Source organism: Vigna unguiculata, chromosome 8, assembly GCF_004118075.2.
Source record: "Vigna unguiculata cultivar IT97K-499-35 chromosome 8, ASM411807v1, whole genome shotgun sequence".
Taxonomy (NCBI): Eukaryota; Viridiplantae; Streptophyta; class Magnoliopsida; order Fabales; family Fabaceae; genus Vigna; species Vigna unguiculata.
Window position 1 is genome coordinate 35890961 of NC_040286.1, and position 27712 is coordinate 35918672.

The window sequence follows — 27712 nt, forward strand, 5'->3', positions numbered from 1 at the left end:
TATGGGTCTTTTATCTTATATGGTATTTAATTGTCTTTTTTATTTAATGTGAAATTTTAACTCACATTTGAATTATTTTTTCTAATGATTTTTTTTAAGGGTGAGTTTATTTTATTTTTCTCATATGATATATTTCTCATCATGTATATGTGATCATTTTTTTGTTATGATTGTGTTGTTAATTATTTAAATAACTAACATATAGTGACCTTTTCTTGTTATGATTATGTTGTCAGTTATCTCGAATCATTGATTTTGATATAATTTGGTCGATTGTTCGTAAAATTGAAATTTGTCCGGTTTACATTTTGGTCTTGAATTTTTTAAAATAAATAAATATTATTATTTTACTTGTTAAATTGTTAAGTTATTTTGGTCGATATATTTTTTACTTGTTAAATTGTTAAATGGTGATGTAGTTTGACATCTGATTTGATACAATTAGGTTACTATGAATACTGTATTTATTTATTTTTTATTTTTCTTAAATCAAATTATATAATTTGAAACCAATAATTTCAATTGCGAATCAAAGATTAAAAATATATTTAATTTTTTATTAATTGTCCTTGCCTTTTCTAACATTATGTTGAAGTTTTTATTCATTTCAATTTTTCTTATTTTTCATTCTGCATTATTTATGTCAGATTACAAAATTGCTTTTGAATACAAAGTTATAACATTTTTAACGATGTGTTGCTTCAAGATTTTTCTTTATCGAAGGTTTTTTATGTTGCTAATGGAATCAAAAGAGTGTTGATGTGCCAATATAACTGTATTTTTGTGGCTTTATGAACTAAGGTTATAAAAAAATATAAAAAGAAATTCTTTTAGTTTTCATAAAAAACTTTGCTTCTATAGAATAATTTCATTGATACACTAAAGTGGAAATGTAAAATAGAAGAAAGAGAAAAAAAAAACTGAAGAAAATATTTTATTATATGGAAGAAGAGAGAAAGATAAAAAGAAAAAAAAGATAATGAAGCAAAGACCAGAATATCATGAAAGAAAAGAGAATGAAAACTCACATCCATCAAAAGGTAAAAAGAAACCCAATAAAGATGAAACTTTCCTCAGTTGACAAAAAATATGAGAAATAAAAATAGTGTTTTACTATGATTCATACTATTGGTTAATGTACGTATGTTTTGTGTTGGGCAGAGTTTAATTTCATTTTTTAATTTAACTGGGTTGAATTACGTTTAATTTGTTTGTTTATCAATCTAATTCAACTCAGCCTAATTATAAATGTGTTGGAGATTGAGTTAAGTAATTCTGAATATATATATATATATATATATATACATATATATATATATACATATATATATATATATACATATATATATATATATATATATATATACATATATACATATATATATATATATATACATATATACATATATATATATATATATATATATAATTTCATAAAAAAATGGTTTCCTAGCGATTTTAGAAATTTTGAATCAGTTTGTGATTTTAACACTAATAAATTAAATAATTTTATAAAAACACACATTATAAAATGAATTCAAATAGCTATAGTATTTTTTTTAACAAATATAGTCTAAAAACTATAACTATGGACTTCATAATTAAAATAAAAATGATAATTTTTATATAAAAATCCCGAATAAATACCAAGTTGAGTAAGAGAGGGTGGTTCGGTAATATCAACTTTCTCACCAAAATTAAGGACATTACATAAAATATTATATTTACATGCAATTAATAATTTATTACCTCCTTAGTGGGTAACGAAGTAATATTAACTTTCTCGCCTAAATTAAGTACATTAAATTGTCCTTGCTAATTTATTATTTATTTTTTACGTACATTGTGAGGTGTAAATATGATGAACATAACTTTTTTTTTTATTTTTTTTTTATCATTTTGTATCCGAAGTTTGCCAATAGCCAACTAACACGTTAAGTCTTAAATTTGTAATACTTTTAATAGATTACGATTAACTTACATGGATGTAAAAAAAATTCATATACACAAATATTATAAATGAATATTTGTGGGTAACGTGTATGTATATATATTTTTAATTTTTTTATTCGTATATTAACGGGATGGATATGAGTATCATAATATTCGTATACGTGGATGTTCATGTCTGTTATACTTTAATTTAAATTAATTATTTTTTAAAATGATTAAAATATTAATGCATTGATTTGAATGCGTTATTTTATTCTTAATTGATTTTAAAAAATCTTAATTCTTTTATAAACTATCATTCAACCTTATTTAATTTAAATGAGTCAATTGCACTCTGTTTGAAATTTATAGATGTTATGCATGTTTTTTTATTTGAATTTTTAGTTAAAATATAATGTTTAATACTAAATTTTTCATTTGTAAATATTCGCGTGGTACACATGAATATTTGTGAATATTACAAAAATATATGGATACCTGCATAACAGATATATGTACAACTATGCATACAGACATGAAACGAATGTTTATCCAACGGATAGGATACATATGAACTAATGTTCGTACCTTACCTGCTTTGTTGATCTTAAGCTAAATTCTTACCATTAAACAATTTTTATAAATTAGTTTATGTATAAATTAAAGTTGACTTATAAAAAAATTCATTTTAGTTTTTTTTTTTTAATTAGCTATGAAAATGATTTTGAGTTAACTTGGGATGTGGAAAATCTATCTTTCTCGATTTAAAATAAATAATTTATTGGAAAGTGACATGTTATCTTTATTACATAACTTAATGTGATTTCTTTAATAAATATATATATATATATATATATATATATATATATATATATTTTGAATTTAAGTATGCTTAATATAATGGTTGAACTAGTTGAAAATTTTTCAATGAATGTATGTCACTGTATTCTTTGTGAACTCTAATATTTAAAATATTTGAGTGTAGATTTAATGCTTAAACGAGGAAATATAATAAAACACATTTTAATTTTTGTGATTATCTCATTTAAATTAAAATAATTTTTCTTAATTATACAAGTTGAGTGAGATAAATTTGCTCAAGGGTCAGTAAATAGTTATCATAATGTGTAATTTATATGATTAATTATATATGTTAAAATATACGATATATGCATGAAGGTGTGATGGAGCCATTCAAATGTGGTATATATGTATGATATGCATGTATGTATACATGTGATGATGAAATCTTCAAGATATGTGATGTTTGAGTTACTATGATATGCACCGGTCTAAGAGCAAATTATGTTCGAAATGGTAATAATAAAATTATCTATAATATTGTGTACATTTTATATATATATATATATATTATTTTGGAAGACTCAATGTAATGCTAGATGTAATATAAATTTAAGTCATATAATAAAAGAGATCAAAACAAGATCACTCAACTTGAAATAAAAAGTGACTTTTTTAATCTAATATAGGTTTACGGAGATATTAAGTGCATAATTCATTTTTATCTGTCACGATACATAATTAAGTTTAAAATGTCAGAATAAATTATTAATATTAATATCAACTCTCATTAACAACGGAAAAGTCATTAATCACACAATAAACGTTCCTGACAGCACCTGCATCAACTATGATGCACTAATTTCACTAAATTTTGAAATAATATTTTGAAAAGAAAAATTTAAAATTTTCAGAGTAATTTCTTTTCGAATTAAGACAATGGTGCAATCTATATATCTAAAGAGTTTCTCTTTAGATTCCTCATCTATTTTTCCGTAATCTATATATCTACAGAGGTTCTCTTTAGTTTACTCATTTATTTTTTTAATTTTTTCTAATAATTATTTTTGAAATTTAAATAATTATTTATAATAAATAAATTATTATATATACAAATATATACGTATTTAATGTTCTTTTTTATTTTTCTAATTCTATCTTTCTAATAATTACTTTTATATTAAAAAAAATTCATAACAAAAAAGTTATTTTTTAATTTTATCATCTGAATGACTACTTCTTTTTAATTCAAATAATTATCTATTATAAATAAATAAAATATATTTACTCTTTTATTATTTTATAAATATTTTTTTTAAAATTTAAATAATTACTCGTAATAAAAAATTTATTTACATAATATTACTTATAATATTTTTTAATAACAAAATTTATTTTATTTATAACTATATATTTATAATTATATATATATATTATTTTCTTAATTTTATCTTTTTCATACTTTTAAAATTTAAATAATTTAAAAATTTAGGATCCTCTACAACAGAATGTTCCTCCAGTCAAAACAAAGCAAAATCTTGGTCCTTGATAAACTGTGATCTCTATTTCTGTAGAAATAAAAGTTTAGAACGAAAATCAAATATACTAGGCTAAAAGAAGCGTTAAGCGTCCATCTTGACCGTACATTACATCAGCACGATCCTTCCACGTTGATTCAATTTAGGTATCTATCTTCATCTCATCGTCATCTTCATCTCTTCGTCCTCATCCACCTATCTCCACCATACGCAATCTCTATGTCTATATTATGTCGTTACAACCTGCTACTACACCCCGCACCTGCATCACACTCCACATCCCCTTCCCATCTCTTTCCGCCACGCGTCACTCTCTCCCAACTTCCTTATCCTTTACATAGCACCACCACAACGGCGGCCATCACACCACAAACAAATTCGAACACCATGGGTAACCAAACTCAGCTTCAATCAGATTTCAAGCTCGTTGGTTTCAAAAACTTCGTTCGAACCAACCCGAAATCGGACCGCTTCCAGGTGAACCGTTTCCACCACATCGAGTTCTGGTGCACCGACGCCACCAACGCTGCCTCCCGCTTCTCATGGGGACTCGGAATGCCAATCGTCGCAAAATCCGACTTGTCCACCGGAAATCAAATCCACGCCTCCTACCTCCTCCGCTCCGGCGACCTCTCTTTTCTATTTTCCGCTCCTTACTCTCCCTCCATCTCTGCCGGTGGCGCCGCCACCGCCGCCATTCCAACCTTCGATGCTGCCGCCTGCCTCTCCTTCGCCGCCAAGCACGGCCTCGGCGTGCGCGCCATCGCGTTGGAAGTCGCCGACGCGGAAGCCGCTTTCCGTGCCAGCGTCGCGCACGGCGCCGAGCCGGTGTCTTCGCCGGCGCTCCTCGGAGGCCGCACCGGCTTCGCCGAGGTACGGCTCTACGGGGACGTCGTGCTTCGCTACGTCAGCTACAAGGACGCGTCGCACACGTCCGACACTGATCCCTCGCGGTGGTTCCTGCCGGGATTTGAGGCTTCGGTGGCGGCTTTCCAAGGGCTGGACTACGGGATCCGGCGGCTCGACCACGCCGTCGGGAACGTGCCGGAGCTGGCGCCGGCGGTGAGCTACCTGAAAAACTTCACCGGTTTCCACGAGTTCGCGGAGTTCACCGCGGAGGACGTGGGAACGAGCGAGAGCGGGTTGAACTCAGTGGTTCTGGCGAACAACTCGGAGACGGTACTACTGCCTCTGAACGAACCGGTTTACGGAACAAAAAGGAGGAGCCAGATTGAAACGTATTTGGAACATAACGAAGGTGCTGGTGTGCAGCACCTTGCGCTTGTTTCTAACGACATTTTCAGGACTCTGAGGGAAATGAGAAAGCGAAGTTTCGTTGGTGGGTTTGAGTTCATGCCTTCTCCTCCTCCAACCTATTATGCCAACCTTCACAAGCGTGCCGGTGACGTCTTGACCGTTGACCAGATTAAGCAGTGTGAGGAGCTTGGGATTCTTGTTGACAGAGACGATCAGGGCACTCTGCTTCAGATTTTCACTAAGCCCGTTGGGGACAGGTTCTTCTTTTTCTCCTTTTTTCTATTTTCATTCTCTGTGCCTATTTTATGCTAGTGCTGCCATAACATGTCCATTAGTTACCGTTTCTTTTGCTCTGATGAAATCTGAAAATAAGCATGGAATGAAACTTAGTAAATAAAAAATAGAGTATTTGTATGTTGATGGGTTGTTGTGTTAAAATGGCAGACCAACTATATTTATAGAGATAATTGAAAGGGTTGGATGCATGGTAGAGGATGAGGAAGGGAAGGTGTACCAGAAGGGCGCGTGTGGAGGTTTTGGTAAAGGCAACTTTTCTGAGCTTTTCAAATCCATTGAAGAATATGAGAAGACTTTGTTAGAAGCTAGAACAAAATCCTGATCCTTCTCCTTCTGAAACACTCATACTCATAATTACCAATAACATGTAAAACTCTTCAAAGTGGTACACTTTTTTCTTACTATTTACTCATAAAAGCTAATAAATTAACTGTTTCAAATAAATGTGGGGTTCGCATGACTGCAAATTGTCTGTCTCACTTATCTACAATTTAATATTCATACACATAAATTAAGAATTACATAAATATGTTTTTTGATATAATTTTATTGAAATAACTTTACTTTCTTAATGGATACACTGTATTTATTTCATCATTTATCAAGATTAATACTTTGCGACAGAGGAAGTAATTTTTATTTTCAATTTCACCCAAATTTCCTTTCTTAGCTAATACATTGAAGATGATTAACTAAGAGAAGTTTGAGGTTGAGGATTAGCAAATGAAATGGAAAATTTGTGAAAGTAGATGAAAAAGTGAATCAGCATCGGGAAGAAATTTTATTCAGCAAAAAAAGAGTGAAAGTAGATGAAAAAGTGAATCAGTATGAAAAAATAAGAAATTTTCAAAAATTTCTGTTGCCGGGAATCGAACCCGGGTCTCCTGGGTAAAAGCCAGATATCTTAACCGCTGGACGACAATGAATTTTTGATTTTATGAAACAACATAATATATTATATCAACTATGCATCACTGTGTCTGTTTATAATTTGCTCATGCTTTAGTACTTAAACTTCCCCTATGTATTTATGGTTTTTTAGATTCTTTTTATTTTTTTCTTTATTGATTTGAGTGATGAAAGTATTCACATAAAGGTAAAATTTTAGCACCATTATGTTTCTCGACTTGTTAATAAATATTATTTTATATTATTATACTCTGGCTGTATGCATATGACTAACTTGACATATAAATCATCTATAATAGATTAGTTGTGAATATAATTCATTGGTAACAGTTTGTAGGATAAACTAAAACATCTTATTTAATATTTTATATCTGAAAAAAAATCTTATATGACATAAGGAGAAGACATTTGAACCTTATTTGATTTCACTATTATTTTCATGCACAATGCTTTCAAATTATTCTACTAACTTGAGCATCAAACCACCATTTTTACAAGTTCAATTTTCATCTGTATCTTGTTAAAATCTAGGTCGATTTGTAAACTATAAAAGTTCAACCTTAATATGTTATCTTATTTTAGATCCTATCCCAATTAAAAAATAGTTATTTAAATGTTGATGTTGAATTTAATTAGTGAAACAAAAAGGTTAAATAAGTTGGTAGATTCATATTTAATTAGAAAAAGATTACCAAACTGATAATAAATTGTTTTTGCTATATATACCGAAAAACGTTTTAATTAATCTAGATACTAATTACAAATTTTTATATAGAATCAAGGTAACACTCTACCATTTCTTATATATAAATTTATAACGAGACTTGTTTGTGGGAATAGCCATACAATCCACATCATATTTTTAAGATTCTATAGATAGTAAATTCAATTCTCCTTTTGCTTTTTATTGCTAGCTTTGCAGTGATTTGATGCCTTAGATTCCTTTCTAAGTTTCAAAAATCTTGCAATAACACATTATGAGTATTGTTGTATCACTGCATTTGTGGTGTTAAAACATAGTAAATGAAGCTATTCATATTTCAATTTGAATCAAGACATTGACATGCATACTATGATACTATATCATCAGTTCCGTTAGTTGAGATAAAGAAAAAAAAATGTTTTAAAAATAGTAGGATCCACTATACTATTTATTTCTATTAATATATATTTTTTTCTTTTATTTATTTCCTATAAAAAAATTAAGGTATATAACACTTTCAAACTACTTTCTCCTTATTTCTTCTCTTAAATAACTATAAACATTCAATTTTGTTTTTTCTGTTCTCAACTAATTCTATTCTCCATTTTCATCCTCCATTCCATAACCAAACAAAATCTAATTAAGATAAAATATTTCTATCAGTGAGTTATAATTATATTATTTTATTAGTTGATTTTTCACTTGCAAGCCGCAAAAAAATGTGATGTCTAGTTGAAAGAGAAGAGTATGTAAAGTTTTTGATGAGATTTTTAGAATTTAGGATTTAAGTTCTGTAGAATATAATTAAATAAATTTCATTAAATTTTATTGTAATTGGTTATGATTTGTATACCTCTCAAGCGTTCTAATTTTTCTTGGTATCCTATTTAGGCGCACATAATTTACTAGTTATTTTGCACCTTATAAATATACACACATTTTTGTTTTTCATTAAGAATGAATATAAATTTGAGGTCATATATTTATAAGTTTGTATTAGAGTCAATATACCTTCAAAATGGAGGGAATGGAGAATAATCTGTAAGTTTGTTGTTGTTCAATATAAAGGATAATCTGCAACATGTTGCTTTAAATAATGTTCCGAAAAAATTTTTTTGTTTGACATTTTTTCAAGTAATCTTATACATTAAATAAGTGTTCACCATTGCACAACTAAAAATATGGGCATGGATAACTACTAAATTTGCAAAAGCACAATTTACTTACTCTGATTGATGTCTTAATCCTTTATCATGCCTAAACTTTATAAGGGAACATGAGATTAATGTGACTGTAGGCATGGCATGAAAGTATTATTAGATTCTTAGATATAATTCATGCATGACTTTATATTTCCACTCTACCTATTAGTGTCAAAGCTTTTGCTCACAACAACTTTATTGCTACAATTTTGTGTTTTCCTTTGAGGTAAAAACTGGTGGCTGCACAGTGCGATGAACTTATAAGAAAATACAAATTAAAAGACATTAATTGATAATCGGTTGTGGTGGACATTCTCCAACAAGGAATGTTAGTAGACTAATGCATACATAGACACCTACGGGAGCTAAAATGTATCCACAGACACCCGTTGACAGAACATGATGTAAAACATAATTATGCGATTATTTTGTGAAGAAACTTTACATAGAAAATCCATAAAGATATGTGATAGACTGTCAAGATATGATGCATTACATTGGTCATACTACAATAAAACCTAACTTTGCTATATGAGTTGTTTGTATTTACATGTCTTGATGAATGAATATAGGTTAGGACTTTTTGGTATATAAATACACTAATCATCTTTATATTGTATACGATATAAATCATGAAAATTTTTTATATTTGTATACGAGTTGGAACATTTGGTATTCCAAAATGTATGAACTACAAATATATATATAAAAACTAGATGGTTAAGAAGTTTATGCACATAATTGAACTCAAACACTTTAATATATATATATATATATATATATATATATATATATATATATATATATATATATATATATATATATATATATATATATATATATATTACAAAAAGAAACTTTTGAATATAACACTAAACTCTAAACTCAATATGTATGTTTCACACTATATTAGAATTGTATTGCTTAATATTTCCAGAAACACTACAATAAAAAGATATTAAGACTAAATTTAAAAATATGTTTGACCACCTTTCATATTTGTGTAAAAATTTTAAAATTTAAGACAAATGAAAATAGAAAATAAGAACAGAAAGAAAAGTTATAATTAGACTAGAAAATACAAACTTTTATGAACACACACTATCACAAAAATATAACTTTACCATATATTATTATAATAAGAATAAAAATAAAATAATATTGTATCATTTGATGAACATGATAACATTTAAAATTATTTTTAATCTGTAAGCACATGCAAGTATTACATGCATAGGCTAGTTTTTTTAGATATGAAACACCCGTTGAAATTTGACAAGTATCTCTATAGATAATTTTAGATTCAAATCTTATCTCTAAAGAAAAGTTTTCGATTCAAAGGTTATAGATAGAAAAATGGTGATCAGAAGAAAAAGACTTCATTAAAAAAGTGAATCAAATATTTTTAATAGTGTAAATAAATATTTAATGCAATTAATTTGTAAATAATAAAAATCTAGAAAAAAAACAGATGATAATTATTACTTTTTGTACATTCTATATCTGTTATTGATGAACATTAAATTGTGACTGGAGCATGCCATAGAAGATGCCAATTGCACCCAGAAGGATTTGTTGTTTAGTTGAATTTCAGCAACACATGTATCAGCATCAACAGCATCAACGTGTATAAATACAAGATGTGGGAGAGTGAACAGAAGAGTGAAAAGCAGAGAACAATGGAAGAAGTTCGCAAAGGGTATGTTCCGGTGCTTGTGGGCAAAGAGGAAAAACTGATGGAGAAGATATGGGTACCCATCAAACTCATTCAGCATCCCACCATTGTTGAGTTGCTCAACAAATCTGCAGATGAGTACGGATATCAGCATCAGCATGGTGTGCTCAGAATCATTTATGATCCTGACAGCTTCAAAGCCTTGATTCAAGAAGCATCCAAGAATTGTATCTAGAAACTTAATTATGCGTATTTGGTCTTCTTTTACAGACCATTTCTCATATGTATCTGTAAATACAAAAGCAATAACAGTTATTACTTCGTTTCTGTGCTTTAACCTGGTTTTTCACTGGTCAAAAGGGGTAGAAACGAGGTAGCCATGTTTTCTTTCTTTCTCCTTTTTCTTCTCTTGTCCAGTAATTCATTTTCTATCTCCTTTAACCTGGTTTTTCTGTGTTAGCATAAAAAGATGTAGTTTTTTTGTTCCTTAATCATGTCAAACATGTATGCAACTCTCTATTCTATGTATTTATGTTCAGGCAAAGCCATGAAATCTCCCATAAAAAATGTTTGTTTTTTTTTTGTTATGCTTATGTTTCTCTCATTTTCCCTCTTCTGGTTCTTGTCTTCAATGGAATCTCTTGATTTCATCAAGAAAAAGACATAGCAGAGTGAATTTGCAACGCGATGGTGACGTAGTGATGCGCGTAGAAGAAAACAGTGTATGCGATGCATATTGATGACATTAAATGGGTTAATGGTATATTGTGATTAACATGGCGACAAAATGTAAAAGGTGGTGAATCGCAAAGGTGTGTGTAACATGTGGAAGCACCATGCAAAGACTCGTAGTGTTACCACTCTCAAAGTTTCAGCAAGAGGAAAGAAAAGTAACAAATAATCTGAATTGTTTATTTTAAGATGAGAATGTGAAATGTGTTAGTGATTTCATGGACATGTCATGTTGACATTAATGTAGTATTTAATGTTATTAATGTAATGTTTGTATAAATATATAATAAATAGTTTTTTTACATTTTATTAATTATTACTGTATTTATTAATTATCTGTATAATAAATTTTATCATTGTCATTAAGAATTACATTTATTACTTTTGTTAAATTTAATGTATATATTTATTGTTTTGAATTTTCATATAATAAAAACTTGCTAGCATTAAATAGAGTGCAATTTTTTATATAGTATTAAAGATGTCTTAATTAGATACTATATTATTTATTAGCTGTAATAAATTTGTGTTATATATATATATATATATATATATATATATATATATATATATATATATATATATATACTAGAAATTCTCATATTACATGAGATTTTTCTTGTAAATTTGTTAAAAAAGTTTGCAAGAAAAGACTTTTTTCTGTTATTTTTTCTAAGAATTTTAATTGGCAGGTAATTTCTTCGTAGGTAATCATTTCCTACAAAATTATAAAATTTGCAAGTATTTCCTACAAAATTTGTTACAAAAAGTGTTTTATACAAAATATTTTGCAAGAAAATTGGTAGCAATTTCTTTCAAATTTTTTTTCACAACAAAATTTGTAGGTATTTCCTACGAAAAAATTTTCAAAACAAAATTGGCAAGAAATATGATTTTTTTCAGTAGTGATATATATATATATATATATATATATATATATATATATATGATTTTTGAGACAACAATCAAGTATTTTAGTGAAAAATGATTTTCGAGAAAAGTCAGTGGAATAATTGATTATTTTAGAGAAATGTTTCTTTTCATAATACTATTGAAATAATTGATTATAACTTATGATGATCGATTATTCTAACTGTTTTTAAAATTGACTTCTCATATATTCTAACCTAATTTAGAATTAGGCTTTTTTTGTCTAGTCCAAAGCAGGTTTTCTTCTCTAATTAAACAGAGCTCTATATTTTCAAGTACAAAAGCTAGATTGCGAAATAATTTTGTCACAAGCTTTGGTTAACCCAGTTCTTATAAGTGGCTTAAATCTAATAAAGTATGACTCTTGAGTGATAAGATGTTGTTGCCTGCTAAGGTTTGTAAGCTTGTTTATCCTTTGTTGGATTCAAAGGATGATCATCCTTTGTTTGATTCAAATGAGATATTCATTTCTTCTGGTATCAAGAAAGGTGTTTCTTCATCTCCTATGTGACTCAAGAGAAGTGTCTTCATCCTTTATGGGATTTAAAGGAGATGTTCATCCTTTATGTGATTCAAAAGAGGTGTTAATTCCTTGTGATTTTCAAAAATTTAGATCATTGACAACAACTAGGTACTTCATAAATGTAAATTAGTATGTTGGTGCTTATTTTTTACCTTCCCTTTTTTTAACAAACTCTTATTTCTTTATTATTTAGAATCGGTCTTAGATTTAAGGGGAATACTTGTCTTAGAAAGGTTTGTGTTTATCAAAAAGGGGGAAAATGGAAGTCTTTATTATGGAAAGATGAATGAGCAACATTTTTATTCTAACATTGAGTGGTGATTGTATTATGCATATTTTTCCTTATTTTAAATTTATTTAGGATCTCTTATTTAGGGGGAGTTGTTTTTGTAGGGGGACTAATATTTTTTATTATGATAAAAAAAAAGGGGGAGAATGTTTAGAAGCATTTATAATTAAAATTGTGAGTTAATCTATTATTGTTTAGGGGAGAAATAAATATAAGTGATTGTGGTTTATCCTGTCGTGAAATGCTTAACTCTCCCTTTGAATGTTAAAGAACACTAAGTAATGCTAAAGAACACCAAGTACTAGAAATCACAAAAGACTTCAAGATATTTTGATCTTCATCAAAAAGAGGAAGATTGTTGATTTAAGATAAAGATGAGTATTCAACATTATGAAGAAAGAAATTAAATTTCTAAAAAATATTTGGAAAGCTAAAAGCATCTTAAAGTCTTGTAGGAAATTGTGTTGAAGTATCTCACATACCAAACAAATCATGAAGATGTGGAAATTGTGTTGAAGTCTTGAAAATATCATCTATGTATTAAATAAGTGTAAGAGAGAGTTTAAATGATGAGTGAAAGACAATTGTAGTGCACCTACCTATTTAATACCTTAATAGCTCTTAAAACTCCCGTTAGAAACACTGTTTGTATGGAATTATCGATTATTCCAATCAATAATCAATTGTCTCAGTGAAAAATGATTTTTAAGAAAAGTAGCTTTCAAAACTAGTCCAAAGCAAGTTTTCTTCTACCAATACTCTATGTTTTCAAGTACAAAAGCTAGATTGCAAAAAGTAGCTTTGTCACAAGCTTTGGTTAACCTAGTTCATGCAAGTGGCTTAAATTTCATCAAGTGGTACTCTTGAGAGATAAGGTGTTGTTGTCTTTGTAAACTTGTTCATCCTTTGTGGGATTCAAAGGAGGTGGTCATCCTTTGTGTGATTCAAAGGACATGTTCATTCCTTGTGGCTTTAAGGAATGTATTTCTTTATCTCTTGTGTGACTTAAGAGAGGTTTCTTCATCTTTGTGGTATTCAAAGGTGGTGTTCATCCTTTGTGTGATTCAAAGGGGTGTTTATTCCTTATGACTTTAAGGAAGGTGTTTTTTCATCTCTTATGGTTCTTTAAGAGAGTTGTGTTCTTTCCATATCTAAAATTGTTCAATGCATATTTCATTAATTAGTGGCTGTAATTTATGATTTGATCAAATGTTTGGTTAATCACTCTAGTTAAGTTGATTAACAACTGGACATAGAATCTTTTTATCTAAATCAACATAAAATTATTGTGTAATTTTCTCTATCTTGACACCCTTTATTTTACTTCTACGATTGTTAAGTTAAAATAATTTTTTTATAAAACTATGATTTTTATGGAAAAATGTTTAAAGTTTCAATTTTTAACATCAAACCAATTAGGCCTCTTTCTTGGTTTTTATCCTATGACAAATATTCCGCACTACGATTATAAAATAATCATCATATGCAACTTCAAGCTGATAGATACATCAACTAACATAGCTTTAAGAAATTTTTTTTTTCACAAGACTCATTAGATTTGATGTTGATTAATAACGTGCATATGAAAATATAAGAGTTGAGATTTACACAAGGTATTTTTATACTAATTCTTTTGATACCTCGAGTTCTTGATTAACATAATCAAGTTTTAATAGTAGACTATCACTACAAGATACAAAAACAAGTATTATTTAAATTCAACCACTCCTAGCTAAATATCGAGTATTATTAGTACCAAACCAATCCTAACTAAACACAAAGTACTCGTTGAATACAACCACTTATGGTTAAGAGCAAAGTATTATTTGACACATTAACTTTTGGGTAAAACAACACAAGTATTCTTTGGACAACGTTACTTCTAGCTAAACTTGAGTATTTTTTTGGACCCAACCATTGTTGGCTAAAAACTTTGTTAAACAAAGAGGTGTGATCAAAATGATCATGGGTTGAACTCTCTAAATGAGAGTTAACATCCTTAAGATGAATACAAGTGTTAGTGCACTCTTCAAGATTTTGTATGAATGCAAACATTATTCTCCTTACTAAAAACCTAAAGATTTCTTTAGAATACAAAAATTTGTTCTTAATCTCATTGTAAGAGTTTTTTCAACCTTTCTTCTTCACATAGATCTACTTAAAAAAAAGATTTGAGAAGGAAAGAGTTATTGCAAGTTGCCATTGTGAAGTTTACAGGTCTATCATCTTCTTCGTTTATAAAAAAATTACGACACTCAGATTTCAACATTCAAACAATTTCCGGCCAACTATAATCCTTACATAGAAATAAAAATCTAGTGAGGAGTTCAAATTCACATACACATCCTCTATCTTATAGTTTTACCAAAAACATAATTTTTTTTCCAACAACTTCAAAGCCAAGTAATAAAATTATTCAAAATCTAATCATTTAAAGCAAGCTATTCAAACAATTAATATTTGCTTTGAAAGAAAAGGAAAAAAAAATATCTTTAGAGTAAACCCCGAAATTTACTTTATTTAAAAATTTAATTAGATAATAATAATCGTTGGTCCCTCTATTACAGAAAGGTGCAATCAAAATTTTGAAAAAGATATTGATCGAAAGAGTGAAAATAATTATTATAACATTTTACAACTTTGACCATATATATAATTTAAAACTTCAAAATAAACTATTAAGTATAATTACTGAATTTCTTTTTATAAGTGTAACTATTTAAAACATAATGTAAATATCCATGACATAAAAAAAATATCATAGATAATTTTTACAAATATAATTATTAAACAATATCTATGACATGAAAAAAGCCATACAAAATTGTTACAAGTATAATTAGTTAATAATACCCTTTAGTTTTTATGCATTAAAAATGTTTATATCATCATTTAATATTCAAACATGAAAAAAACATACAAATATAATTTCTAGGACAACTTTTGGTAAGGCAAAAGTTTATCAAACATGAAAACATTTTTGTTATTGTTGGTTCCGATTTCTTCACAAGTTTAAAGCATGAGTATTTTATTTTAAACTTTTCCAACACCTCCGAAGGGGTGCATGAAGAAACCATTGGGCTACAAAAAGTATTAATATGAGCAATGGGCCTACAAGCCCGGTCGATAATGGTCCACCCATCCCATCCTATTATCATAGATGGTTGAAGATTATGGAAAAAGAGTAACAGACTGAAGCATCAATGGGAGGAGGAAACATCATGCATACCAACTTCTCTTCTTCTTCTTCTTCTTCAACTGTTCTTTCCAATTTTAAGCCTTCAGTTTCAACTATAAATACCTTATCTTGCACCCTCTGTCACTGTCACAATCAACTTTGCTCAAAACAACAGGTTCCATCTCAAGGGGAAGTTGAAGATGCAGTTTCAGCTCTTCAAGAGTGAGTTCTATTTTACTTTTCATTTTTTTTTCTCATGCATCTCTTTTCTTACTTATTCATGCCCTTTACATCTAATTCAATGGAATTGTAGTTACTGTTAATTTTTTAACTCAATTTTACTGTTACAGTAAAGAATATTTTCTTAGGGAGTATGGTTTATACGTTGACCCGATTCTGTTTAACAAAAATTCTCATATTAAATGTCTTGTGCTATAGTTATGGTTTGCCTTTAAGTCTTGTTGGTCAGTTTTGTTATTAAGATGTAGTGATTAAGTGGAAATTTGACATTAAAATGTATTTTTGAGGACCAGTATGAAATTAATTTGTATTTTTTTTTACCCTTTTCTTAATCCCAAAGCTGCAACATTTATTGTTACTCATAGTCAACCCTGTCTACTTTACTGCACAAGTTGTTTTAGGATGAAGTGGCTGAAGTTAATTGCTTACTCTTTACCATTTGTTGTGTACATAAGATTTTATGCAAGCAATAACAACTTTCTTGAACATTCCTTTTCAAAATTGTTGTGTCAGAGTTATTCAAGCATTTCAGCAGATCTCAGGATCATATGATTCAAGGAAAGTTATATCTGGTGGATATAAAAGACTATCTGATGCTTTTCGGTTGCTGCAATCTGATCCTGCTGTGAAGGTTCACTCTTGACTTAGTGGTTTCAAAACATGGCAAAGTATTTTCCATTTCTCAAATTAAATCAAAGCAATCCATGATTCTGGATAAAAGCTGAAATTATATAAAGAATTCTCTTTTATATTTTCCATTTCTTTTGGATGACATATGCTTTCTTTTTTTATTTTGTAAGGGAATCATTTACTACGTCTGAACCTAATCGGTTGTTAGGGGATTCTTCTTATTAAATTTGTTATCCCCAATATCTAAGTATCGTTGTGAAACTTTCTAGGTGCTCATTCTTGCTTTTATTATCTAAAGTTTTGTGTGACTTTTGTTGTTGCTTTTGTTTAATTTTCTCTAATGATTTGAATGCCTTTGTTACTATAACTTGTAGAGATTAGTAGTATCATTATCATCTGATAAAGCTCTTTGGGATGCTTTCATGAGCAATGTGCTGCATCAAAAGCTGGTAGAGTTGCCTGATTCAGGTTTGTATGCATGGTCATGTATGTTTGTATTTTGAGAAAAGTAAAAGTACAGAATTATATGAAAACCCCCCTCAAACAAAAGAGAAGAAAAGAGGTAGAGTTATGACACTGCTAGTTCTTAATACACCATTGATCTAGTGTTATGAAACAAGGGAAGAAACCTACAACAATAACTAGACCCTTTTTCCCAGAACCAACCAAATAAAATGTTGAGCAACTCTTGTTTATTACATCACTATTTTCACATCCAATTTACACCCCTCTTAACCCTTTCTCTCTTCCATTCTCAGTTGTAGAACGGCTAGGAATGTAAGAGTAGATACAAACCTTACCTTATAAGTCAGTTTTATGAGGTTGAATTAGGTATAAACTCACTAAGATGGTATTAAAATTATTCATAGCCTATCCTAGTCAGATTCATTGGGATTGTTATATTATTTGCTATTAGGTCACTAAGATATATTTAATCTCGTGCAATAGTTAGTGATCTCACATTGAATATATGACAAAATTAACATATATTAGATGATGAATACAAATTTTAATTTACAAGTTAGTTTTGTGAGACTGAGTTATTATTACTTAGGAAAATAGTCCATTAAATTTGTATTCTATTGACTCATTGCACATTGTATTGTATCATGTAGTTGAGTGTAGAAGGTCTGAGATTTCTGAACTAAATGAATTCGGCACACAGATACTGAGCTGGACATTGGATGTGATAAAGAGAAAGATATTGGAACTGATTGAAAGTTTCCAGTTACTGGTGAATGATTTATTTGAATCCCATAAGATGGAAAATGATGCAGTAGATGCATCAAAGATGGATGAAAAAGTCAGGTCATCATTCCTTCTCTCCATAGTAATCCTCTTAATTGTAATTGTGGCTCGATCTCAAAGGTAATGGATATATGGAAACACTAAACTACCCCTTCATTGTAGATTTCAAATAATACAGGATTCATGTGCAAACTTTAGCCATTTGTGTAATTTATTTTTGTACTATAAAGATAATCGGAAGACTATGTTCGTTCTTTTAACATGTACACAAAAGTGTTCGTTCTTTTACACTATGGATAGGGAGATAACACCTTTATCAGAGCTTAATTGAAACCTTGTTCAATGTTATAACATAAGAAAAAGCTTTATTTTTGTTGTATGTAAATATTAAAATATGTATATATATGAAACGAAAAAAATCATAAACTGAAGGCTTATTCAATCTATCATACAGAGCAAGGCACCTTTGTCTGCTTTTCAAGTCTACGTTTTCTAGGAGAATAAAATAAAATTGATTTAAACCGTACATGGTGCTATTTAACTTATTATTAAAATTACTGTTGCTTTAATTTGAAAATGAGAAAGAAAAATTGAAGATTGAATTGTTTCTTTTATTTCTTTTTCTACTATCAAAATTTTATAACATTATTATAACACTTACAAATATAAGAAGTGACAACACTATTGTAAATAATTGTAATTGCACAACTTTCAACAACTACACAAAGTGTAGTGTAAATTTAATATGTATTCTTCTTGATTCTCGTGCCCATGCCACACATAGCTCCATCTTCTATTGCATGGGTCATCACTCTTTCAACCACGACATATCCCTTTCTAATTGTAGCCAACACATTGATTGCGGATCTAGTTTTATGTCTTTCTTTTTTAACATGTTTGGATTCATAATCGTGTAAAGGATGAAATGAAAGGAATTTTTTTTAATTGTTTGATTTTCAAGAATAGAAATAACAAGGTAAAACATCAATTGAGATATTTACAAATCATGGTATTTTTCATAGAGCAAAATTTTTAAATGTTATTGTAAAATTCTTGTGTGATCTTTAAAAATTCCACCCTCACAAATTATTCCATTTTCTTGCTTCTCTCAATTATGAGTAACACCTCACCCAAAGAACAACGGTTTTATGTATATATATATATATATATAACAAGACAAACGCTTAATGAAAAACAATAATATAATAATTTTAGTATAAAGATAACGTAGGAATTAAAAAAAGTTATTTCTAATTGATTTTCGCAAATTGATGAAATGCAATTATTATTCCATTTCATTATAAAATATCTAATCAGACACTTACTTTAGCTCATTTCAATCTCTTCTTTTTCAATATTGATAGAGAGAAAAGTTATCAATCAAGTTGAAATCCAATAAATTAATCAAAACATTCCACAAAAAAAAGAAAAGAAAAATAGAAAGAAAAACATCTTTTTTCTATAAATCAAAACAAGCTTACTTTCTACCCAATTAAAAATAAAAAATAAATTAAAAACTCTTCTAAATTAGCTTACATATAAACTAATATTTTTTAAATAAACCATATTACTTATAACTATCAAAATTCAACATCCCAAGGCTTAAACAATTTCTAAAACATAAAACTTAATTTAACTTGCATAAACTAATTTTTTAAATTATTTCAAAAAAGTTGCAAAACTTATTTACATTTATTTTAAACTCATTCAAAAAATTTACCCATTTTTCTCATTTCCCCCATCTAAACAATATAAATAAATTTGAAAATTTTATCTTTTTCATCTTAATCTTGAATATACTTTTAATAGGGATTTAAAGAATGTTAATAGGTATTTTCTAAAAGTTAAAGTGGAGAATGTTTCAGTACCCTCTCCTACCAACTTCTGCTTTATTTCCATCTGTCAGGTTTCGTAGCAGTAGTGTCTAAAGAATTTGTAACAAGTCTAAACCATTCTCATAGTTAAAGTTGCTGCTTTAAAATGAGTATATCATTCTTTACCGTTAAGGCTTCTCAATACTTCATAACAGACTATTTACTAACAAAGTATAGAAGTAGTATTTGGAAATCCAATAGACAAGTTGGCAATTACCATTCTGAAACAGTTCATCCCGAATTTTTGGGAAGAAAAATCATACAAAAATTGTACAATTTGAAATATCAAGACATCCAGATGCCTGGACCTGTCGGTTCACGATTTGAAGCAGAACCTTGGTTAGCTAGCTTCTGAATACGAGAAGAAAACTCTTCAGCCTGTAGCGGATTCATCAAAGTCAGAATTTGAGAGAGAAAGCAAAAAACAAAATGAAACAAGTATGCAGTATGCAGACTTCGAATATCCCTCCCATCTCATGGGAAAAACCTCCTGCAGAAAGACAATTTCCAGAGAACCACAACAACTTCGAAAATCCCTCTTTAAATTTCTTCAAATGAGGTAAATTCAACAAATCTAGGAGACCAGGAAACTCTAGTGCATTCTAATAACTAGGATTACATATTTCTAACAACTAGGATTACAGAGAAAGCAAAAAACATCTTTATTTGGCGCATAATGTTTAGAAATAATAAAATAGAGAGGGACCAGATAGAAAGTAAACAATCTAGACATTGAAGCAAACTAATCTTTAGTATACGAAATAAACAGCACAAAGGAAAATACAAACCTTTTCATCAATCCACATCAGAGAAGTTAGTTGATTGTTTAAAATTCGAACTACAGCATCTAATGGAGTCATTCCATCAAGGGTATCAAGTTCTCCACCCTGAACAAAACACTATTGTAAGCAAAATTTCTTGCTCTCTTATTGGAATGAAAGAGCAACTAACAACCAGTACCTGGTTTGAATTAAGGGATTGAATAACCGATTTGATTTGTTCAGTCATCTGCTCAAGTTCCCTTTCAATTAATTCAGATTGCTCATACCTGCATATGAAGGTATTAGAAACAAAAAATGACAGAATGCATCAGCAATGAAGATAAGGAAGGAAAGGAGTTGAAATATAACCCTAAATCCGATGAAAACGTATAAAGTGGAAAACTTAATTTCAGGTGAATTGTTATTTAGTACGGAGTTTATGGTTGTGCAAATCTCTGACCATTCTAACCACCAACCACACAGAGCTTGTGCAATGAAATTACAGATGATCCACCAATAAGAACTTCAATATTAAATCCAATGTTTGAGGTGAAGCAAAATCACTTCACACAAGACAATATTAAAATGGACATTGGATTCAATATGGCAAAGATAGGTTTAAAAGCTTAAGCTATAGAATATATAAAATCAAACAATCTGCAGATCCATCCAGATAATAATCAGTCAACAAATAATGCTGATCCAAAACTCACATTGCATCTCTTGTTGATGCAGCTTCATCATCAAGAAGCAAACCACGTTCATCCTTGTAAATACGTTCAGCTTCTTCCTCCATACTCTGTAAAGCCTTATCAACCTAATACAGAAATGACAAAAAAGCTTTTATCACAATACAGAAGATATTGGAAAATGTTTTGGGAACTGTTGAATGCGTATATATGAAGATTGCAGTAGCAATGAGCATATGCTTCTGTGTGTGGGTGTGTGTGTATATATATATATATATATATATTCAATGAGATCGAGATTTGATGTTACACATATATGTTTTCAAATATAATTTTACATAACGAGTAGGTTCTTCCATTTTAGTGTTAAGAGTTCACATTTTATGTTTCTTTCACACTAGTCTATCCAATGGTAGGATCTACAACTTTGACAACCTTGAATAGTTTTAGGATCATAAATTGATTGTAAAAACTAAATAATGATTCAATGAGCCTCATGAACTAGCTTTTGAGATTGAGTACCCGAAATTCAAGAAATAGAACTACACTCCTGAATTTCTAAATCTATCAATTTTAAATTTGAGCTATATCCCCAAAGATTTATTTTCATTTTTTTTCTTAAGATTATAAAATAATGATATTGTTTTACTAGAGAACAGGCCTGGTTTATTTAATTTGAAAATAGTAGTGCAATTGAATTTAGTAACCACTGCCTGGTTTTTTTAGTCTGAGCAAACCTAAATGCATTATTTGATTGCGTTTGGATTCTTAGTTTTCCAACAGTAGCCATGTGGCTTTTAATAGTGAGCTTATGTTGGGTGCGTGCTAATGTTGAGGAATATGCTGGATGTGTTTTATTTAGAGCGAATTAGGGAAAAATCATTTTCGAAAGAACTGATTAATATTCTGATTGATAGTTGCTTTGAACACCCATACGCTAAGAAGAACAAAAAAGTTGCCATAGAAGCAACTTCTAACTCTAATAATGGAATAGAATTTTAACATCAGAACAAAGTACAATTAGTTAGGTAACAAGACAAAGATCACTATTGATAGAAACAAGAACATCCAGGCATAACAAAATTAATTACCGCCAAAAACTTACAAAAATAAGATAGTAATAAACTGATTTTAAAAGTACCTCCTGTTGATGAGTCTCTATCAACTCCAATTGCCGCTCCAAATTTGATTGTGTCTCGACTACTTTTGCCACTTCAATCTAAATTTATAACATTATAAATAAGCTTCAGTGGTAATTGCCAAAATTTAACCTGTTTGCTTGTAAAAAGAAATTAAAAAAGATTATCAGTAGCTGCTTGCATGTAGAAACCTCAAGCCTCAATAGAACATCACGATTGTTCAAAATCCTGCGATCCCATTCAGCTATTGCATTTGCTTGTTTTCTAAATTTTCCAGTTCGCTCTTGCAACTCAGCATTCCACTCCTTGATAATCTACAGGAGGTTATATGACTAGGAAAGGGTTAGACTGTAAGAGATAAATAACATAACATCTAATTCCAAACAAGGTAAAAATGTTAGTGTCTGAAATACGGAATATCTTATCCTCCATGTTAAACCCTATTTAAAAAGTGAACTTCTGCTTCTGGAAATAGTGTTTTTCTAGGGCGTGTACCCTGGAGGATGTTTGATTTAGCTTATTTGAAGAGAAAAATTGTTTCTTTTCTAAATTTTTTTGTTGGAAATAGGAGCATTTAATCTTTATTATCTTTCCAAGTAGTTCAGTTGAGGATTTGCATAGTTCAAAGTACCTAAGGAAGTTGCGGTGTTTTAATTGATCTCTTGAGACTAGTAGCTTTTATTTAGTATGGTTAAACTAAGGAAAGAGAGAGACATTAAGCTCAAAATGTGTTTTTGAGATAGCACAGACTCATATTGAGAAAATGGAATCAACACAATAAATAAAGGAGATTTAATATCCTTTACTAATAAAGATATGATACGGAAATAAATAGAAACGTTCCTAATAATACACAAACTTTTGAGAGGTAGGTATACTTGAGCACATTCAGAAAATTTCATCTCACTTTCTCAGCAACATTTTTATCAGAAGATATATTTTGAACATAAAATAAGATAATTCAAAACATACTAGCTACGGATTTGAATATACAATATTTAATAGAAAAAAAATGGGAAATTAAACCCAATTCTAAATTTTTAAATCATCTTGGCATTATTCCCAAGTCTATTGCATATATTAAAGTATCCCATGTATTCATTTGTACAAATACTCATTTCTTTAGTATATAGTTCAATAGAAGGGCAGCTGAAGTCCTAACCAAGTACGTAATCTCAACTAAATAAGCCAAATGCATTTGTCAATGATAATCATAATTAACTTACAAAATACGATGTAGGGAATTGATAAAAGAAAACCAGACACATCAAGTACCTCCTCAACAGTCTTCCCAGTGATTTCAGATGGCAATTTTGGTGCAGCAGTAACTGAAGTGCTGACGGTTGAAGTAGTTCTTTAGGACAAGCAGAAAAGGAAATATCAAAATCACCTTCCTATGTTTAATAACTAATTATGCATCATAACTTAGGAATACATATAAATTGCAGTAACCAAAATAATTTAACATACATACATACAGCAGGAAACTATGTACAATGCAAAGTGAAATGAGTCTGATTAGTCCTTCGAATAGCATAATAGCAAATAGTTATAAGAAGCACCAAGGGGGCATCAAATAATACATGATAATGCAGTATTCCCACAATCCTACTACTGAAAACAGTGGGAGAAGAAACAGGAACATTCAAACTGAAAATTGTGCTGACACACCATAAATTTCCACATTATTTAAAAGTTGAGGTCAAGAATATTTTATAAATAACTTCTTCCTTGTTAAGAACTGAACTTTAAACCTAACTCAATCCAACAAAAGAGGCTTGTAAAATGAGGTTTCCATGCACTTATATATTCTAAAATAACCTGATCTCTAATCGATGTGATGTGAGACTTCCAACACACACCTCACACCGAGATATATACATCTCGAGCATGGGACTAAACATTAATGGGTGGTCCCATAGTGGTCTAATAGCGGATGAAACAATATACCCAACAAACAACAAATATCGCTAAGATAAACTATAACAATGGCTTTGATACATTGTTAAGAAGTAGATTTTAAACCTAACTCAACCCCACAAAACCATTTTGTAAGGTGAGTATTGCACTCACTTATATATTCTAAATTAACCTTATCTTTAATCGATGTGGAACTTTCAACACTCTTTTAATCTACTGAGATATCTTTCTAAGACAAAACTGTGATAGAACTAATGAGCATCAAAGCATACAAATATCTCAGATGTGGTGACGTTGATTGTCAACGGACGGGTGATTAAAACATTAGCACTAGAAGGAAGTCTAAGTAAGACACTCTTGCTCCTTAATATTGACTGAAAGGCTTGTTCAAATGTCATAAAGTCTTACATGTAGAAAAATATTCTCTTCTTGAATTGATACCAATAATCACAAAAGGAAACAAAAACAATAGAGATATTTCTAAAAAATAAATCTAATCTTATTCAAATTTATTCCCCTTAACTTAATCCCACAAATCTGGATAGATATAACATTCATAACTTAAACATTATTCCATAATTTATTTTTTAAAGTCCTTAATATTCCTAACTAATCTACGCTTAGGAACAGAGGTCAAAAGTAATTTATGAACACCTTCCTCCATTAACCCATTAAAGCGCTTATTCAAAACACAACCAAGCAAATTAAATGAAAGCAATAATGAAATATCACTATAACATGTTGAAGATGCATAACTTAAAACAGAAAAACGAGAGATAGAAGGGAAGGTGAACCAAGAGAAAATGCATACTTTAAACAGCATTTACTAAATGTAAAAAAGAAGGAAATCCTTCAATTACAAGCCTACAAAATGTATGCATACCCAGTAGTAGAAGCCACAACAACAGCAGATGATGTCTGAGTTGCACTGGTGCTGGAACCCAAAATTGCTGGAGTAGAGGTTGTAGTGCTCACCCCTACAAATTGAAAAATATTTTGAACAAAAACAATTTACTAAAACGTGATTGAAATTTACAGGAATGAGGAATGATAATTTTAAAAAGTGAAATGGAAAAGGATGAAAAATAAAATACAAAGATGAGCCCCTATTTCATAGAAAAGATCAGCAACAGGACACTCTAAATTTTACACTACTTTACGTCTGAATTTGTCAAAAGCTTACAAAGTCTATATCAAATGTATCTAGCATTGTTTCCTTATTTTTAATGCAAAATACAAGGAAAAACCAACAACAAAGAAAGTAGAAGACAACTGAAAATCATTTCAAACTTATTTCAGGACAAAAATCTTCTACCCGAGCAGTTTTTTTAGGCTGAAAAAAATCTACATTCCAGCCATGCATCAAATTGATTCAAAAGAAAATATCATCATAGACGTAAATCACCAATGAATCTCTAATTTAACAACAAAAACAGTTCATACACTTCAAAGATAGCAGCAAACATGATTTACACAGATATTTCTAAAATGATTCAAACTGCACAACTCACCAAATGCTGAAGTAGTAGCGGTAGAAACTGTGGTCGACTTATTCGCAAAGGGAAACCCAGTCCCAAGAGAAACATCAGATGCCGTGCTTCCTACGCCAAAACCTGTAAAAGTTGATCCTGTACTGGCAGAAGGTGCTGCACCAGTAGAAGCAGCAGGAACCGCCAAAGTACTTGCTGTGGCAGAAGATGCAGTAGTAGCACCAAAGGCAGGCACAGAAGATGAAAGGGTCGTGCTGCCAGTAGCCACAGTAGAAGCAGTGGTGGTCGTCACAGTCGAGAACAGTGGCGCTGAAGATGTGGTAAACGAAAAAGAACCCGTTGGTTTTGAAGCCGATGCGCCAGAAGCCGCCGAAGAAGAAGCCGTAGCTGAAGCAGCATTGGGGAACCCAAAAGAGGGTTGAGAAGCGAATGAGAGTCCCGAAGAGCTAGATGACACCGTTGTAGTAGTAGTAGTAGCTGAAGCAGACGGCTTTGCAAACGCTGGGATCGTCGTTGAGGTCGAGGTCGAAGAGGGTCCAGTGGCAAACACACCTGAGAACAAAGGAGAGCTGCTTGCAGAGGTTGAGGAAGCTGAAGAAACTGCCAACGCTCCAAACGGCGTCGTTGCTGCTGAGGATGATCCTCCGAACAGCGGTGAGGCAGAAGAAGATGCTGCAAAAGCTGCCGTTGAGGCAGAGGAAGTAGTACCACCAAACGGCGGCGTCGCAGCAGAAGTTGTTGCTCCGAACAGCGATGCAGAGGACGCTCCAAAAGGCGACGCCGAAGCAGTCGACGCTCCAAATGACGTCGTTGAGACTGAAGATGCTGCAGCAAACGGCGTCGTCGATGTTGAAGACGCTGCTCCAGTCGTAGAAGCAGAGGTCGCTACACCAAATGGAGTCGTTGAAGCTGAGGAGGCTGAACCAAACAAGGTGGCTGATGTGGATGACGCTCCTCCAAACGGCGTCGTGGAAGCTGATGATGCTCCTCCAAACGCAGTAGTCGACGCTGAGGGTGTCGCACCAAATGCCGGAATGAAAGATGAGGGCGTTCCACCAAACGCCGGAGTTGACGCTGAGGCAGTTCCCCCAAACGCCGGAGTCGACGCTGAGGCAGTCCCCCCAAACGCCGGAGTCGACGCTGAGGGTTTTACACCAAACGACGGAGTCGAAGCTGAGGGCGTTACACCAAACGGTGTCGTTGATGCAGAGGTCGTTCCACCAAACAGAGGCGTTGAAGCTGAAGATGTTCCACCAAATGGAGTGGTTGGAGCTGGGGAGGCAGCGCCAAACAGAGTTGTTGAAGCGGAGGAAGGTGCTCCAAACGGCGTCGTGGCAGCGGAGGAAGCAGCCCCAAACAGAGTGGATGGGGAAGAGGAAGGTGCCCCAAACGACGTCGTCAATGTAGAAGAGGAAGAAGCCCCGAACGGTGTGGTTGCAGAGGAGGAAGAGGAGAACAAAGGTGAGGCAGAGGTAGCGGCACCGAAAACTGATGCGGCAGCGGAGGTAGGGTTTGTGGCGGTGGTGAAGAGAGAGGAGGAGCCGAAAGAGAAGGCGGGGGTGGAGGATGAGCCAAATGAAAATGGAGAAGATGAAGAGGAAGAAGAAGAAGGGTTTGTGAAGGAAAAGGAAGACGAAGATTGAGTTGAAGAAGAAGATCCGAAGGAGAAACCCGCCATTGTTGCGCTCTTTTTCTCAGCTCTGTCCTATTCGAGAACAAGAGTGAGGGAAAGGAATGTCATTTTAGGTTGAAATG

General features: G+C 31.0%; 3 protein-coding genes across 5 annotated transcripts; 2 read left to right on the plus strand and 1 right to left on the minus strand.

The window, feature by feature from the left end:
• The first annotated feature begins 4443 nt into the window (after nucleotides 1–4443).
• Nucleotides 4444–6292, plus strand: LOC114193230 (4-hydroxyphenylpyruvate dioxygenase-like). The gene is made up of 2 exons (XM_028082951.1): nucleotides 4444–5785; nucleotides 5973–6292. The coding sequence occupies exons 1-2, from the start codon at nucleotides 4491–4493 to the stop codon at nucleotides 6145–6147; spliced, it is 1470 nt and encodes a 489-aa protein (XP_027938752.1). The 5' UTR covers nucleotides 4444–4490; the 3' UTR covers nucleotides 6148–6292.
• Nucleotides 6293–15962: 9670 nt separating this feature from the next.
• On the plus strand, nucleotides 15963–18350 carry LOC114193621. Of its 2 annotated transcripts, none has more exons than XM_028083490.1 (4): nucleotides 15963–16188; nucleotides 16720–16837; nucleotides 17211–17304; nucleotides 17952–18350. In XM_028083490.1, the coding sequence occupies exons 1-4, from the start codon at nucleotides 15992–15994 to the stop codon at nucleotides 18206–18208; spliced, it is 666 nt and encodes a 221-aa protein (XP_027939291.1). In that variant the 5' UTR covers nucleotides 15963–15991; the 3' UTR covers nucleotides 18209–18350. The 2 variants fall into 2 exon arrangements, with proteins under 2 accessions (XP_027939291.1, XP_027939292.1); XM_028083491.1 differs by having other exon boundaries at nucleotides 18002–18131.
• Nucleotides 18351–20042: 1692 nt separating this feature from the next.
• On the minus strand, nucleotides 20043–27706 carry LOC114194579 (nuclear pore complex protein NUP62-like). Of its 2 annotated transcripts, XM_028084909.1 has the most exons (9): nucleotides 25979–27705; nucleotides 25351–25444; nucleotides 23823–23901; nucleotides 22739–22861; nucleotides 22550–22627; nucleotides 21433–21536; nucleotides 20919–21006; nucleotides 20747–20845; nucleotides 20043–20336 (listed from the first exon to the last, which is right to left on the minus strand). In XM_028084909.1, the coding sequence occupies exons 1-9, from the start codon at nucleotides 27633–27635 to the stop codon at nucleotides 20244–20246; spliced, it is 2415 nt and encodes an 804-aa protein (XP_027940710.1). In that variant the 5' UTR covers nucleotides 27636–27705; the 3' UTR covers nucleotides 20043–20243. The 2 variants fall into 2 exon arrangements, 1 of the variants encoding a protein (XP_027940710.1); XR_003606403.1 differs by lacking the exons at nucleotides 20043–20336; nucleotides 20747–20845; nucleotides 20919–21006 and having other exon boundaries at nucleotides 21477–21536; nucleotides 22729–22861; nucleotides 25979–27706.
• Nucleotides 27707–27712: the final 6 nt, after the last annotated feature.